At 38.2% G+C, this 15442-nt stretch overlaps 2 protein-coding genes across 3 annotated transcripts in view; one reads left to right on the forward strand and one right to left on the reverse strand.

Moving 5' to 3' along the window:
* The window catches only part of xpnpep3 (X-prolyl aminopeptidase 3, mitochondrial), a 24157-nt gene extending 21280 nt beyond the window's left edge, over nt 1-2877 (reverse strand). The window contains exons 1-2 of the mRNA XM_014012889.1: nt 2785-2877; nt 2532-2645 (exon numbers count right to left, since the gene is read on the reverse strand). Of these exons, the coding sequence (XP_013868343.1) occupies nt 2532-2601 (70 nt within the window). The 5' untranslated portion in view covers nt 2602-2645; nt 2785-2877. The remainder of the gene's footprint in view (nt 1-2531; nt 2646-2784) is intronic.
* Nucleotides 2878-6006: 3129 nt separating this feature from the next.
* st13 (ST13 Hsp70 interacting protein) overlaps nt 6007-15442 on the forward strand; it is a 13289-nt gene continuing 3853 nt past the window's right edge. The window contains exons 1-8 of one of the 2 annotated variants that reach the window (XM_014012890.1): nt 6007-6127; nt 6482-6622; nt 8992-9040; nt 9124-9214; nt 9648-9721; nt 9809-9875; nt 13641-13725; nt 13809-13919. In XM_014012890.1, the coding sequence (XP_013868344.1) occupies nt 6513-6622; nt 8992-9040; nt 9124-9214; nt 9648-9721; nt 9809-9875; nt 13641-13725; nt 13809-13919 (587 nt within the window). In that variant the 5' untranslated portion in view covers nt 6007-6127; nt 6482-6512. Of the gene's footprint in view, nt 6128-6322; nt 6346-6481; nt 6623-8991; nt 9041-9123; nt 9215-9647; nt 9722-9808; nt 9876-13640; nt 13726-13808; nt 13920-15442 lie in introns of those variants that run through there. The other variant, XM_014012891.1, reaches the window with a different exon arrangement.

Genomic DNA, 15442 nt, shown 5'->3' on the forward strand with positions numbered 1-15442 from the left:
TACAACATTCTGGAATGGCCATCTCAGTCCCCAGACCTAAATATTTTTGAAAATCTGTGGTGTTACTTAAAGAGAGCTGTCCATTCTCAGAGACCATCAAACCTGAATGAACTAGAGATGTTTTGTAAAGAAGAYTGGTCTAAAATACCTTCAGCCACAATCCAGACTCTCATTAGAAGCTATAGAAAGCGTTTAGAGGCTGTTATTTCTGTGAAAGGAGGATCTACTAAATATTGAGTTAAGYTTTTTTTATGGTGCCCAAATACAGTATATGCACCTGCCTAATCTTGTTTAACCAATTATTGCACATTTTCAGTAAATAATATCAACTTTATTTCACTTCTCAAATATCACTATGTTTGTCCCCTATATGATATATTTAACTGATTTTTTTTCATTCAACTAATCAGCGGTTTATAAAGGTAAATCAGGAAAATTAACAAGGCTGCCCAAACTTTCGCACCCCACTGTATGTCTGTTTTCTGTTGGAGTGTCACATGATTTTTGTACAAACTAATATGGTGTCAGAATGGCATATATTTAAACTTCCCATCCAACCACAATTAAATTCACTCTATCCAGGAGGCACAATTTGTCTGGATAGGTTATTTTACAAGCTGGAATGAAAACAAATCAAAAGGAATAGGGGTTACGACTAGGGATGAACGACAAATTGGCGTCAACATCGGTATTGGTCTGATAAGTAAAACTGTATCTGATATTAACGTCCAGTATTGACTTCTTGTTGCCATTTGTGTTTCTGTTTTGAGAGGGGAAATGGTTGGTTGAGCGGTGTCTATTTGATCAAGACAGTGATAGTGACACTATGCAGCCAGAAATAACTGAAGCAGAGAGCCATGTCAGCGGTCTGTTTTTAATTTATTTTTTTATATAGTATCGAAAAAAAGCCGTGTGTTTGTGCGCACACACACGTGTTGGTTATCAGCCAAAACACCAATATTAATATTGACTATCGATATCTGCTGAAATTTTCATATCAATGCATCCCTAGTAACAATGTTCTACTTCTTAGTAGAAAGTACAGATAACTGTGTGAAAATGTAAGGAGTAGAAGTATAAAGTCAGCTGAAAAATAATTACTCAGTAAAGTACAAATAGCCAAATTTTCTATTTAAGTACAGTAACAAAYTATTTGTAWTTAGTTACTTTGCAASTCTGCYTTTATGCAGCCTACATGAGCGGCCTACGGCCCACATAGGGTGTGGTCGTCGTGGGCAGCGATCTATGTGGGCTGCCTGCAACCAAAGTGTAGCGGCTGCCATTTTCTTCCTAGACCACTGTGACTGGATTGCACAATGCTTCACTGAGGGAGACCGGGCTAATTATTGCTCTATTTCATTATTTCAACAAATTTGACACATATAAAATCACTGACTTTTTTCCAGTGACCCTTTAAATAGTCAAGCTTACATGAAGGACATTATTTTATATGCCTTTGTTCCAAATTTTATTGAAATGTTGAGGCATGTTTTTTCCACTACAGAACTGTCTGTGGTGAAAATGATTAGTAAAAAGTGCTGACGCTCTTTGTCACGTGACACATTTCACACACTATCATTGGCTGAGTTTTGTTTACGTCAACATAGTTTTTAAATGGTATTCACTTCATGGATTTCCAAGATACATCAAGTTGATTTGATGCAGTTTGGTGACATGAGTCTTTTAACATTATTTTATATCTTTTCTGCTACATTTACATTGGATTTTGTAAAGTATTTGTTTTTGGGAAACAAGATCCTTCCTAAATAAAACAGAAAGTGGACCATTTCTGAAAATTTCATGATGATATTTTGGACATAAAAGAAGTTATGAGCAAAAAAGYAAAAAAAGAAAGGAAAAGGAAGTAATAAGGCGAAATGCTTATGAAGGCAGAAATCATGAGCTTGATTACGTACAAAAAAAACCTTCCATAACTTTCTTAATACTTGAGATGCTTACATGATTTTGGTGTAATTTTTAAAGMGTTTTTAATCTTCTCCTCACTGTCAGGTTTAATATTGGTATGGGATAAACACATTTTTATCCACATCCCTGTCAGAGCTGACCACCTGCAGGCAAATCACCCAAAGCAGATTTGTAACAAGTATGAACAGCCCCTTTCAGTGGTTCCCACAGTGGGGTCCCGAAACATCAAGATGGGAGTCCCGAAAAGATTTTCTGAATTAATTACACTAAAAAATTACAACTATCAATATTTTTTGCCGTTGTTGTTACAAAAGAGTAAAGATAGTGTACTTAAAATAGACAAAACGAGAGTAATAAATATTGTTCCTATGCTCTTGTTTATTTGACGTGAAAACAATGTTCATCAACCAACAACAGCAGGGGGCACAGGTCTCTGCTGCTGGTGTTTTGCGGGTCAAAATGCTGAAAAGTTTGGGAACCACTTTCTAAGCAATGTGGGAACATAATGTAGAAAATAAAACACCCTAAGAAGAGATTAAACTTTTTCAAGAATCACGAAGAAGTTATTTCTGGAAAGTAACAGTTATTTTTGGTAGATGTCCCACCTCCAGCCCTGTTCCGCCGCGGCAGGAGTCTGACAGCGGACCTCACAGAGCTGCAGACCGGGGACAACATGTTGGAGCAGCTGGAGGACACGGATCAGTCACTGCATGTCAACCCTGTGAGGACACAGAGAGTCAACCAGAGACAAGTAAACAGTCCTGTCATCTGTAAAAACCACAGCTAAACGAGGTTAAATCACAACAACTTTAATATGTTCTTAATTATAATCATTCCCTTTATATTTAGTTAGCTCACCGCTCTCAGCGCTGTTAGCCACGTTTGACGAAAGATGAAAACTACTGCCCTGAGTTTGGTTTGTCAGGCACAGAGGTTTAACCACGCCCCCTTTAGCCAACTGGCGCCTTTTCCATCCTTGTGTGCTATTATAAATCTGTGCTGTGTTCATTTATCTAATGAAGCATTCCTCGAAGGAATGCATATCGCCCTCCTCTTTACTTTTAATAACCTAAACTAAATTAACCTCATGTTGAGAAATAATTGTTAGAATTGTCCTGATGCATCTCAGTAATCCAGGTAAAAAATCAAAAGGAATGGAGGACGGTTGGAAACTGGCGTGTATCGTAAGCCCACCCACACAGACCAATATTTGCGTTTTGACTCCCACCACCCACTGGAACACAAGTTAGGAGTGATCAGGACTCTGTACCACAGAGCAGACAGTGTCCCTACAAACCCAGGAGCCAGGSAGAAAGAGAAATCACACACAACAGGCCCTGGAGCAGTGTGGTTATCCTGACTGGGCTTTCCTGAAAGCAGACAGGAAACACAGACAGGATTCCATGCAACCTTCAGGTGAAAATGAAGACCCCAAACCCAYACCCAAACCAGTGCTTATTCCGTATGTTGCGGGTGTTTCGGAGAAACTGAGACGTTTATTTTCTAAACATGATGTCCCAGTAGCTTTCAAACCCCAAAACACATTACGGCAAAGGCTGGTTCACCCCAAAGATCCGGTGCCCCGGCACAAACAGAGCAATGTTGTATATGCTGTTAAGTGCCAGGAGGACTGCGACCAGTTATACATCGGGYAAACAAAGCAGCCACTGTTCAAAAGAATGTCCCAACACAGACGAGTTACATCTAATGGCCAGAACTCTGCAGTTTTCACTCATTTACAGGCCAGCGGTCACTCTTTCAGAGATGAAGATGTTCTCATTCTTGATAGGGAGGAACGCTGGTTTGAGAGAGGAGTAAAAGAAGCCAGTTTTGTAAAGAAAGACCGTCCATCATTAAACAGAGGTGGGGGCCTCCGTTTTCAGCTGTCCCCCTCCTACAGTGCTGCTATTGCCAGTATCACTCCACCCCCTGTTAACAATAGGTATTAATTAGGTATGAACGATATCCATGTGATGTGAGTTTCAGTCACATGGAGGCAGGGCTTAAAAGCCTGAATTTTGCCTGAAACTCTCAGACTGAAGAAGTCTCTTGGAGGAGAGACGAAACGTTTCATTAGAGAAGAACCCGTCCAGAGGACCTATACAATTTTTTTCCTTTTGTTAGAATTGTTGTAGTTAAATCTTAAAACAAAATTGCACAAAATCTCGCACAATTGTGTGTGATGGGAATGACTCACATTTTAGCTTGATATATGTATAACTGAGATAGACGTACATCCATAGGTTACCTTCGAAGACTTTCATTAAAATCTGCTCAGAAGATGTGAGATATTTTACTAATGAACAAACAGAGTCGGCTTCAATGGTCAGTTGCAAAGTTTAAACCGTATTCTTCAAATATGTGTTGAGGATGACTCTCAGATACTTTCAAACTTAATTTTAGCTCACTATCTGTAAAATTTACTGGGTTATAGCCATATAATTTTGCTAAGTTTGAGAAGCCGTGGCAGCCATCTTTAATCAGATTAATTAATTAGATGTCGATTTTTTTTATCTGTCCAGTGATTTATGAGATATTTTACTAGCAAACAACATAATTACATACATTTCACTTTTTGGTAGCAGATGATAACAATAATTTCCCTAAAAACTACAGATTATACCTTTTTTTTTGTTGTTGTTTTTGTTTTTGTGGATGTCATCCTTCTGGATGTATTGTGGTGTGCTGTGGTTGTAGACATTTGAGACCATTAAAAAACAAAAATAAAATAAAAATAAAACAGGAAAAAACAACAATGCTGTGCTTTAGAGTCCTCCTCAGTCAGAGGTGTCAAATTAGGTTGGGCTCTCCTTTATAAGCGATGGGGAGTAGTGTAGGAGCTTGACAGTATTGCACCGATGCAGCCTCTCCACCATAAATAAATGATGAAGAGGAGCCGAGCCATGAAGTAAATCATTGTTGTTGTTTTTTTCCTGATGTCTTCCTCTGGTTTCTACAGATATCCTGAAATGAGGTTTTACAAGTACTCATCAAGAAAACTGTTTAAATGAATTAAAAATAGAAAAATTTGCTTTTATAAATAAGGATTGCATTTTAATGGCGTTATTATTGCCTGCAGCCAAAGGCAGACAGTAATGTTTTTTGTGTCTTTGTGTATCTCTCATGGTGCTTTGTTCAACATGTAACATGTTTCTCATTCAGCTTTAAAAGATCCACATTCATCACTAAGTATCAATTAACAATTCACTTCTCTTTAATTCACCGTGGGTTTGTTTTCTTCTGTTTAATCCTTAAAGGAATAATTCAGAATTTTCAAAGTGCAGTTCTGTGGAAAGGTTATAAACAGTTATTATCTTACCAGTTTCAGATAACGCGTTAAAAGACCATATTATATATTATGCATATTAATATGGTAATGGCTGGCTCAAGAGACCAAGACAACAGTGAACTGGTGCAATTTGAAAACAATCTATCTCAAAGATTTTAGTGCTTCATCTGTTAATTTTGTTTCCACTGTTGTTGTTGTTTTTACATAGATTTATGAGCATACTCCAAACTCCCCTAGAACGGCATGGGGCACTTAGGAATATATTTATTTATAGATCTAAACTTTCTCTTTTAATAAAAGTTGCAATTTGTATTTCTGTAGATGAATCCCAAATGATCCAGCCAATTTCTTTCAGCTTACCCACAATCACTTCCCCCCCGTAATTACTAATTATTTTTGTTTACATTTGCTCTATGTATCAAGTCTCTGTCCTGACACTGTGATGTCTTGATTATTTTTGCAAAATAATTACGTTTTCTTTTAATTTGCTCTCTCTATTTTTTTTTTTTTTTTTGACTCAGACAACTGTGAAGAATCAAGTTTTCCAAAAGTTCGTGCTGAATTAAATTTATAATGCATTTTCTTTAATAATTTCAACTGTCAGTTTCTGGACCACGTTCTGTCAGTAGTAGCATCTTTTCTTAAAACTTTATTTGTCTGTCAGCAAAATATTTCATGAATTGATGTTACTGTAATCCTTCCAATTTGATCTGAAGAAGTACCTGACAGCCCTGACCGAGGGCTCAAATTTACTCATGAATCCAAGGCTGTCCAATAATCTGCCTGAATATAAAACACACAGGCGCTTCGCCACCACCAGGGAAGCAGCAGTGTTGTTGTGGAACATAAAATCGACCAAAGCCTTCCTCTACGGTGTTTCTCCTCTACGTTGTGCATTTTTTTGAAAATCAGGTGCGTTTGCATTTTAGAAACTGAGAAACAGGCAAACACCGCGTTTTATTTACGGCATCCGTGTTATCATCATGCGTCAAACAGGCAACGCGTCACGCATTGATTCACATTTCCAGAAACTTCTGGCTTTTCGACCTCCAAAATAGTAATTTTACTACTTTAACGTGGGCCTTTTTAATTGCAGGAAGCTGAATTTTGTGTATATTTAAATGAACAAAGTGAGTGGGGCTCATACGGTCGTCGCACACAGCTTTAGTCGCTCTGAGGGTATTAACGTTAGCAGCTAAAGCACACAAACAAAGCCCGACTTGGTGAAGTTGCTTGTTTTTCACACTCATTCCCACCCGCCTGCAGGGCTCCGTGCGCTGGACGGTGACACACCACCATGGACCCACGAAAAGTGGCCGAACTGAAGGGCTTTGTGCAACTATGCGAGACCAACCCGGAGATCCTGCACCTTCCAGAGATGAGCTTCTTCCGGTCCTGGCTGCAGAGGTCAGTCCGTCTTCATGAACCAGAGACGGTGTTCATGGCTTCTGTTTGCTCGCTGTTTAATACTGCTGGTGTTGGGGTGATTCATTTAATAACTATCTTTGTCATAAATTTTTATCACTTCAACAATTGCTTGACTCACCACGTGCTCTGACCCGCCCACCAGTAAAAAAAAAAAAAAAAAAAAATTCTGGTCCAGTCTGAACCAGTAGTCCTCATGGGGGACTAAAGCCTAGTTCTGATGTGATGGGACGTGATTTTAGAGTTCAGTTTGGGGTTAAGCTCAGCCTTAGGCCACAAAAATGAATGGAATTCAATATAAATGTTCCAAACAGGATAATTTGAAAAAACATCATCATCATGATCATCCATCCATTTTCTGTACCTGCTTCGGTGGAAACCCTGGACAGGTTCATCAGTTCATCAGTTCATCACACGGACACATGGCGTTTTTGCATTGCAAGCTCCGGCCTGGCCCGTTTCTTCCCCGGCTCTACACAGCCCTATTGTTTTTGCAAGTGGGCAATATTGTCGTAGCGAGGACCCTCAAGGCTCACGTGATGTCACTTTTTACAACACCCATCCAGCAATAAAAAGAACAAAGCTCGTGCTATTGTTCATCATTCTTTCTCTCAATAAAACAAGTTAAGTAGAACCGGAGAAGGCTGTGTGCTGCTACAAGAAACACAGCAGAAAGATACATGAGAGTGTATAATGATTTTGTATCAGTGGTGGGCACAGATCTGCAGATTATGTTTTTTTGCTAGCTTTGGGAACCATTAGCAGACCGATTAGCTTCCACTAAAATGGCTTCTGCTAATTTTAAGTTCACTAAAAAAAATTCACAAGTGTAAAACTTCTATTTTTAGACCATTTATCCCAAAATAAAAACTGTTTTGTACCTTATGTAGCATCTTGACCATATAATTCAACATGCATCAAACGAGCATCAAAAAATAAAACATTTAACAATTTTTAAATGAGTACATAAAGAACTAACATATAAAATATGGTAGAGAAAGTATTTGCCATTACTTGAATTTATAAAAAATACAAACTGGATCAAATAAATGCTTTTATTCTGAAAGGGGTAAACTGAAAGTATCACAAGTTAGACGGAGCTCTGGTTGAACTCTGGTTTAGCGTCCTCTAAATTTTGTTTAGCATTAGCGGAGCTAAGKTTCTGGTTTAGTGCATTAGTGGTTAGTGAAACTAACCTGGTTAGCTGTGCGCTGAAGTGGCCATGAAAGATGAGGAGAAGGTAAGCTAATTCTATGAATGAAGTACAACCAACCAATTAATGGCCAACGTAAAATCAAGCCCAGCAGCCCAGCCCGGCCCTAATAGAACCCCAGAGATCTGGGTTGCAGAAATCGGGCTGGAAGTTGGTCATAATGCAAAAATGCAGAACTGAGGTTTGAACAATGCAAGAATACCAATAGAAACAATCATTTGTATCATATTAAAGATGGTAGAACTCCTTTTGTACCCAGAGTAATCATATTTTTAAATTTCAAAATTTATAGTTTTAAAATTTCTTTAAACCTTTATAAATTGCTGCTTGTATGCTTCGACACTGTCTATGTATTATATGTTGTGTTGTATGTTGGAAATGCTTGGCTGCAAATGAAATTTCCCTCCTTGGGGGGACAATAAAGGTACTGAAATGAAAACTGAACTGAACCGAAATCATGATTGAGCCCCCAGGGTTTATTAATAAGTTGTTTTAAGACTCAGACTAAACATTAGCTTATCAGTCTGGTCAGAATTAAACCTGGTTTCAAACTCAGGTTGTTCAAAGAGCTATCTACAACAGGTAAGATATTAACTGTTTATAACGTCCACAAAACCCCACTTCAAAAAGCTGAAGTAAAAGTTTCCCTTTATTTATCTTTTATAATGTAAACAAAAATATGAAAATTTTCTCATTCTAATGTATGATTGAAAATTAAACACACTGATTTGTTAAAGTTGAAGCACATTTTTTCAGCTTTTTTGACAAACATTTATTGGGCAACAATTGTGATAAATTTGAATATGTGTTGATTAAACGTCAGTTTCTGCTGTGACATTGTTTTGCTGTTTATGAGAAGTCATTTAAGGCCATCAGATTAAACTTTCACTTTTTTTCAGATTGTGTCAGAAGAGAAAGCGACCAACAGGACAGCTGGAGTTCAAGCTGTGTTCTGATTAGTTTTCTGTTACATGCTGCTGGTTTGCTAATTGAACATCTGTTTAAAGATAAATAAGAAAAGGACAAATCTAGCCACCTCAATGGGAAAAACATCTGCAACAGAATAAAGCTTATAAAGACGTTTTATTTGCCAAGTTTGTTATGATTTCTAAATTGTTCTTATAATTTTATCTTGCAGCATGGGAGCAACACTTCCTCCTGAGGAGAAGAAAAAGGATTCATGTCAGGTAGTTTTTCTAAATCCGTTTTAAATCAGAATATCAGTTTCTGACACAGGAAATAATGTTTCTAACAGAGTTCTGACCTTTAGAGTGGCTGTCCCTGTGGTCCCCCTCCTTCAGCAGCTTCACCTCCTGAACCTGAGCCCGCTGTGGCGTCTGAGAGTGAGGAGAGTGACATCGGTAACAAATACTACAGTTCTTTTTTTCAAATTGTGTTTAATATTTTCCTTTTTTTTTTCTTTTTTTGGCATACAGAAATTATGTTTTATAAGGCTCAAGTTTAAAATACAATGTAAATATATTTTAATCTTTCTGAACAGCAGTAGAAATGACATGCTGGTTAATTATTTAGATTTGGAGAACTTCATGCCCGAATTCATTAAAATTTAGTGTTAGCAGCTGTTTAGCTTCTCTTAAAAGTCTCCTCAAAAGGGTCTAGTCTCCAAACAATCTGGTTGTCAGTGTCATGGAAGCTCATTAATGCTTTTTTATGCTAATTTTGTATCAGAAATACAAGTTAATTTGTCACATTTCACTCTACGCGCTGCAAATATAATCATGAAACTTCACAGGTTTTAATCTTGTCATAATAGATCAAAAAAATGTCTTTCAGAAATCGACAACGAGGGGGTGATCGAGCCGGACCTGGTTGAGCCACAGGAAATGGGCGAGTTTGAAAATGTTGAGGTGAGACGTTTTTCTTTTTGTCACTCAGGTTGTAATTCACAAAGACTTGTCAGATAAACTGTAATAAAACATGATCCTTTTATTCAGGTCACAGAAGAGATGATGGATCAGGCCAACGAGAAGAAGGTCGAGGCCATTAATGCTCTTGGAGAAGGTAGATAAACACAGACCATGTTATGGAAATATTTATTTAACAAAGACAGAAATATGTGGTCCAAGAATGAAGGTACTCCTTGGAAATGATCAGCTGAGTTTCATTTGCAACAGGAACACAGAGAGCAGACTGTCCCCCTGCTCTCTGCTCCTGTCTCTGCTTCTCTGAGGCAGCTGAGGCCTCATATATATATACTGTTTAACAAACACCATTATGTCATCTTAATAAAGCAAGGTTTCATCCTAAGGAAATGCTGGGTCAAAGGAAAACACAAAGATAAACACAAGTGGTATCTAGGAATGACTGTTGTTAGCAAATCTTGTTCTGACTTTAATCATTCAATCTGCTGATGATAGGGATGGGTACCGAATTTGAAACTTTTTAAAAATGTAAAGACCGAATTCTGTCGGTACTACCAAGAACCTATTCACGTAACATCAAACGGTACCATGTTTTGGTACCTAAACATATCATTGCGACCGGTTTGGCGTAAGAGTAGTGAGTTTTCCATGCTTGTCCTGAACGCAGCATGACGCAAAAGTGTAATGACGTCAGAAGCTGCTAGTTTTAGTAAACAGAGAGAAGCAGAGCTCGGTATGAACATCGCATGAGAGCGAGCCTCGCAGCTCCTGGAGAAAAACGCGCCGAACAGACCACCTCTGAATTATCTGGTGGATTAATTATCTTGTGAGCATGACGTTCGCTTGTTCAAAGTAAATAAAGTACCACCACTTTCTTTATTTCATCTGCCATTAAACAGAGACCGGTAGAGGAAAACAACAGAGGAGCTTCCCGACAGGCCGAACACGTCTGACCTAAAGAGCACAAGCAGCTAACTTGAAGTGTTGGACGCATTTTGGATGCTCAAAACGTAGCTTGAATAACTTTTATTTATTTTAACTCCATCCTCTTTTGATTATTTGATTTTAAACTTATTTGCCTTCCATGGACCTCCATCACACAATTTTTCTAGCGGGGAAATGATATTAATAGAAATACATCGAGCTGGATTTTAATTTGTACAATAAGACAAAACAGTCTTGTTGTTTTCAAGAGTTTGCACTTTAAAGAAATAAGTTACACAACTGATGTTACAATACAAAGAGTTGGATGTTGTCTTGATATTTGTTAAATTTTATATATTGAGAAATATGTAAAAAAAATTAAAGTTTATTATTAAAAAAACAACACACACAAAGTACCGAAAATTGGTACCGTTAAGTACCGGTACCGATTCCCAGGTACCGGATATTGGTACCGAATCGATTCAAACGTCAAAGGTACCCATCCCTAGCTGATGAACAGCATGTCATGAAAACTTAGGTCATTAAAGTATTTCATAAATTACTGGCTTAAACCTAAAATCTTAGTTCCATCACACTCCCCCATCTGATCATTAAATGACCAATAAAACAAACACAAAAAACAACCCTTTAATGTATTAAGAAATTAACGGTATGTCAACACAAACCTAAGAATATGTACTTTTCTAAAATCCCAACCACAGTAATTAATTTTTTATTCCTCCCACACATAAAAATATTCATCATCAGGGTATTTGCTCATAATTCCTCTTTCCACCCTTGAAACTGCTTTTCTGTCCCATTTTCTTTATACCATGCTGAACAATGCTGTAGCTTTGAGTGTAACTCCAAATAATACTCTGCTTGTTCCACAGCGTCCTCAATGTCATATCCATACCAGTACTTCCTTTTCTTGGGTGTAGTGTGTACCTTCTCCTTCTTAGTAGATGGTTTGGGTTTCTCCGGTTGCAGTGTTGATGAATCCAGATGTTCTTCCGGTTCTGCAGCTTGAAGTAACTCCTCTCTCTGTGGTTCTGGTTCTGTTTCAGTCTCTTTATCAGCCACTTGCACGTTGTTTTCTATCGATGTCTCAGTTTTCTTCTGTTGTCCTTCAGCCTCAGACGTCAGTTGATCACACTGCTGCTGTTTTCTGTTGTTTCCAGACAGGAAACACTTCAGGAAGTACTTCGTGTTTGAAACTAACAGCTCTTCTCCAGCTCTATTCAGAGTCATTCCATTAGTCTTGAACAGATGTTTTTGTTACCAAAAGAGATTAAAATTATCCACGTATCTCACAAAGTGGTCAGCACAGGACATTTCCAAAAAACCATTAAGAACAAACAGTCTGCTGAACCTCTCAGCCCCTCTCTTGCTGTAGGAACACATCCATGTTGAGATTTTTAACTGCATTCAGAAACTGAATAAAATCCTCCTTCAGGATTTCTGACTGTTCATAACTTCATCACTTCATGTATGAATGATGAGCATCTTCAGAGTTGGGTATTCTGCTGTTATTTGCAGAATCTTCTCTGTGAGGTCAGATACTTTATCAGCCAAACTCAAAACTTTGACTTTTATTGTTCCAGAAGCCTCTGAGCTCATTCACCATTTTATCTGTGATGATCAGCATTTCTTGATTCTTGAAAGTCTCTCTTTGGACTTGTTTTGGCTTTGAGCTGGATCTGGATCTGGTCTCAGGTCCCTCTCTGAGATCAGAAATGAACTTTGTTCAGACTCTCCAGTTTCTTCCAGTGGTGTGAATCTGTTTTGAAGAAACACTGCTCTGTCTTCATTTCTCTGGCGGTTAATCAGTTGTTTTGATTCCAGCCTGTTTCTGCTTTCTTCTCCTTGCTGGAGGAGAAAAAGCATTTCTCTGTAACTCTGGCCATTCGTTTTCATCTAAGAGCTGAATCCTTCCTGAGAGATTTTTTGGTCTGGCACAAAGAGAGTTCCATACAGTTTTACTCTCAGAAGCAGCTTCCATCTCCTCTCCATGTTGATCTCTCATCTCAGCCTTCTCACCCATTTTAACACATGTTGAGTTCTCCAAAGCATTCATCTCTTCCAGACGATGAATCTTGAGCTCCAACACTTGGAGAAGCTGGCAAAAATCCTCTTTGGAAAAGTAAGGAGGCATCTTGAAGCTTTTCTGTACTCACTCTCAGCAGATGATGTTTCAAAATCTTCTCAGGTTCTTCAACAGCAAAAAATAAAATCCAATGTTGTCTTGTTTATTTAAGATCATCCATCATGGTTGTGGTCACCAGCGTATTTCTGTTGTTGAAAAGGTTCTTTAGATCCAGCTGGAGTCACGGTCCTGAGCAGTCCTTGCTCACTCATATCAGTCCACCTGCGATGTGGCCTTGGTCTGTCAATCTCCTAGTGGATCCTGTTCGTTGGGCGCCAAACCTTATTTAACGATCAATGTTTGACCAAAAGGGAGGAAGTTGTCTTGGAAAAATAACTTACCCCTAACTTCTCAGGTCGAGAGTCAGCGACCTCTTTTGCTTACCTTAAAATGTCATCATGATTTATGATTTTACTCTTTCTCCTCTGTTTTCTCTCAGATAAAGTGTTTCACAACCAGGACAATATCTGTTTAGAAGTGATTGTTCTTGTTGCATTTTATCAAACATCATTCTCTCCTTGGCCCAGTTTCGGCACCAAGACAGATGTTTGTCTGTTTGGATAACATACTGTATAAATGTGTGTATTTGAAACTGCCTCAGTGCACACATTCCATGTACCACTGCCCTGTGTGACATGATGCGTGTCTTTCAATTGCAAAAAATCCTGATTGATCATTTCACGGAGTACTTTTTATTCTTGGATCACGTGTTTCTATCTTGGGTAAATAAAGATTTCCACGACAGACCAGATCCTGGTTCCAGTAATGAATTTAAACATAACTCCACAGACCAAAAAAAAATCCTATTTTTTTCCCCACTTCTTTCTCCTCCAGGCGACCTGCAGAAAGCTCTGGATCTTTTCACTGAAGCCATCAAACTGAACCCCCGTGTAGCAATCCTTTACGCCAAGAGGGCGAGGTGAGGAACCCGAGTGTCGTTTGTCTCCCAGCTGCTCGTTAGTTARGACTCGTGAGTGATGGGAGCCGTGTTCTTTGTGTTAGTGTCTTCATTAAGATGCAGAAACCCAACGCAGCCATCAGAGACTGTGACAGAGCCATTAGCATCAACCCAGACTCTGCTCAGCCCTACAAGTGGAGGGGAAAAGCTCACAGGTACGAAATGGAGAAACTGTTACTGTCAAACACAAATATAACTAATCAGCTTAACAGTTAACACAAGGATGATTTAATCATCAGTATTATCATTATTTTATTTTGTTACAAAATATGATTTCTATGCTTTGTGAAAATTTTAGCTGCACATCCCTTACAGTTTGTGAACTGCTAAAGAAATAAAGTTAACACTAGAGATTAAAAAAAAAACTTAAGTGAAACGCAGTGTGAATGTAGACCGACTGCTTAAATTTGCTGAAGAAGCTGAAACTGATTTCTTATTCTAAAAGGAGAAGTGCATTAGCTAACAACTGTGAAAGGCTAGCCAAAATTAGCAGAACAGTGGCTAAAAGCTAAATGTGGCAAAACGGTAGCTAAAAGTAGCAGAATGGTKGCCAGGGGTCAACCAGATCCCACCTRCTGGTTGTCTGGTGGACAACCAAGAAAAAAAAGTTCTTTGCCACGGATGTCCATCATTTGTTAAAATAAAAGAAAAAATTTGTTAAAGCCATGTAAGGGTTAAACTAATGCTTTTTTTAACCTAATAAATAGAACCGCAGTCAAAGATTTAATCGGATCAGAGTGGGGCGGGTCATGCTGTCTGATTGACAGTGAGTGGGTGTGCGCAGTGACAGCCCTCACAGGMCAGGTGAATGACACCTTTCACTGAGGATTTCTGTATATATATTTTTGAAAGCACCTTGCAGCCTTTCCACTGTAACACCTTGTGTTCACATGCACAACAAAACAACGAGAGATCACTTGACTGTCATTTTCAAAGTGTAGGTTCAGAGGCTGTTTGACCACAGCTGCTGAATCTCCACCTGCAACACAGCTCCAACCTGCCCAGACTTCAGAGTCTTAACTCCTTTTATTATCTATCTTGGAGCGTAATAATCCACAGAACTTTATATCAGGAGAGAGTGATAAGACCACGATTAGACGTCTTTCTGGATGAATTTGTTTGAGAAATTTTAGATGTTTTTAATTGCTCAGGTTTCAGTCTTTTTCTTTAAGTTTGTAGCTGCTTCACATGAAGCTTTAGGGACAGAAAAATGATCAAATTTCATTTACATTTCTACTCTCTAATGAAGTTATGATCAAAGGTTTAAATTCTTACAGAAGTATATATTTTTATTTTTTGTATTTAGAATTTATTCCGTTTTATTTTTTATTTTTTTTAATGAAATAAACTTCTGAAAAAAATAATTACAGAAGTTGAGCTCTAGAGGAGCTGGAGCCTCTTCAGCTGATCGTCCATCAGAACACTCATTGTGAAAAATTAACAATCATTCTGAGTCACAATGAAAAATTAAACTTATATTAAACATTGGCAGAGAGAAGATGGAGTATTACACATTACTTTTTAAGGGGGACTGTGTGCTGAAGCAGTGAATTATGTAATTTATTTGTTAAAGGTTGAACATAAGAGCTTATTTATGTTTTCATATTTAATCTTTATTTGCTGCCAAGTTCGTTTAGTACCAGCTGGGTACACACACACACACACACACACACACACA

Source organism: Austrofundulus limnaeus, unplaced genomic scaffold (genome assembly GCF_001266775.1).
Source record: "Austrofundulus limnaeus strain Quisiro unplaced genomic scaffold, Austrofundulus_limnaeus-1.0 Scaffold96, whole genome shotgun sequence".
NCBI lineage: Eukaryota > Metazoa > Chordata > Actinopteri > Cyprinodontiformes > Rivulidae > Austrofundulus > Austrofundulus limnaeus.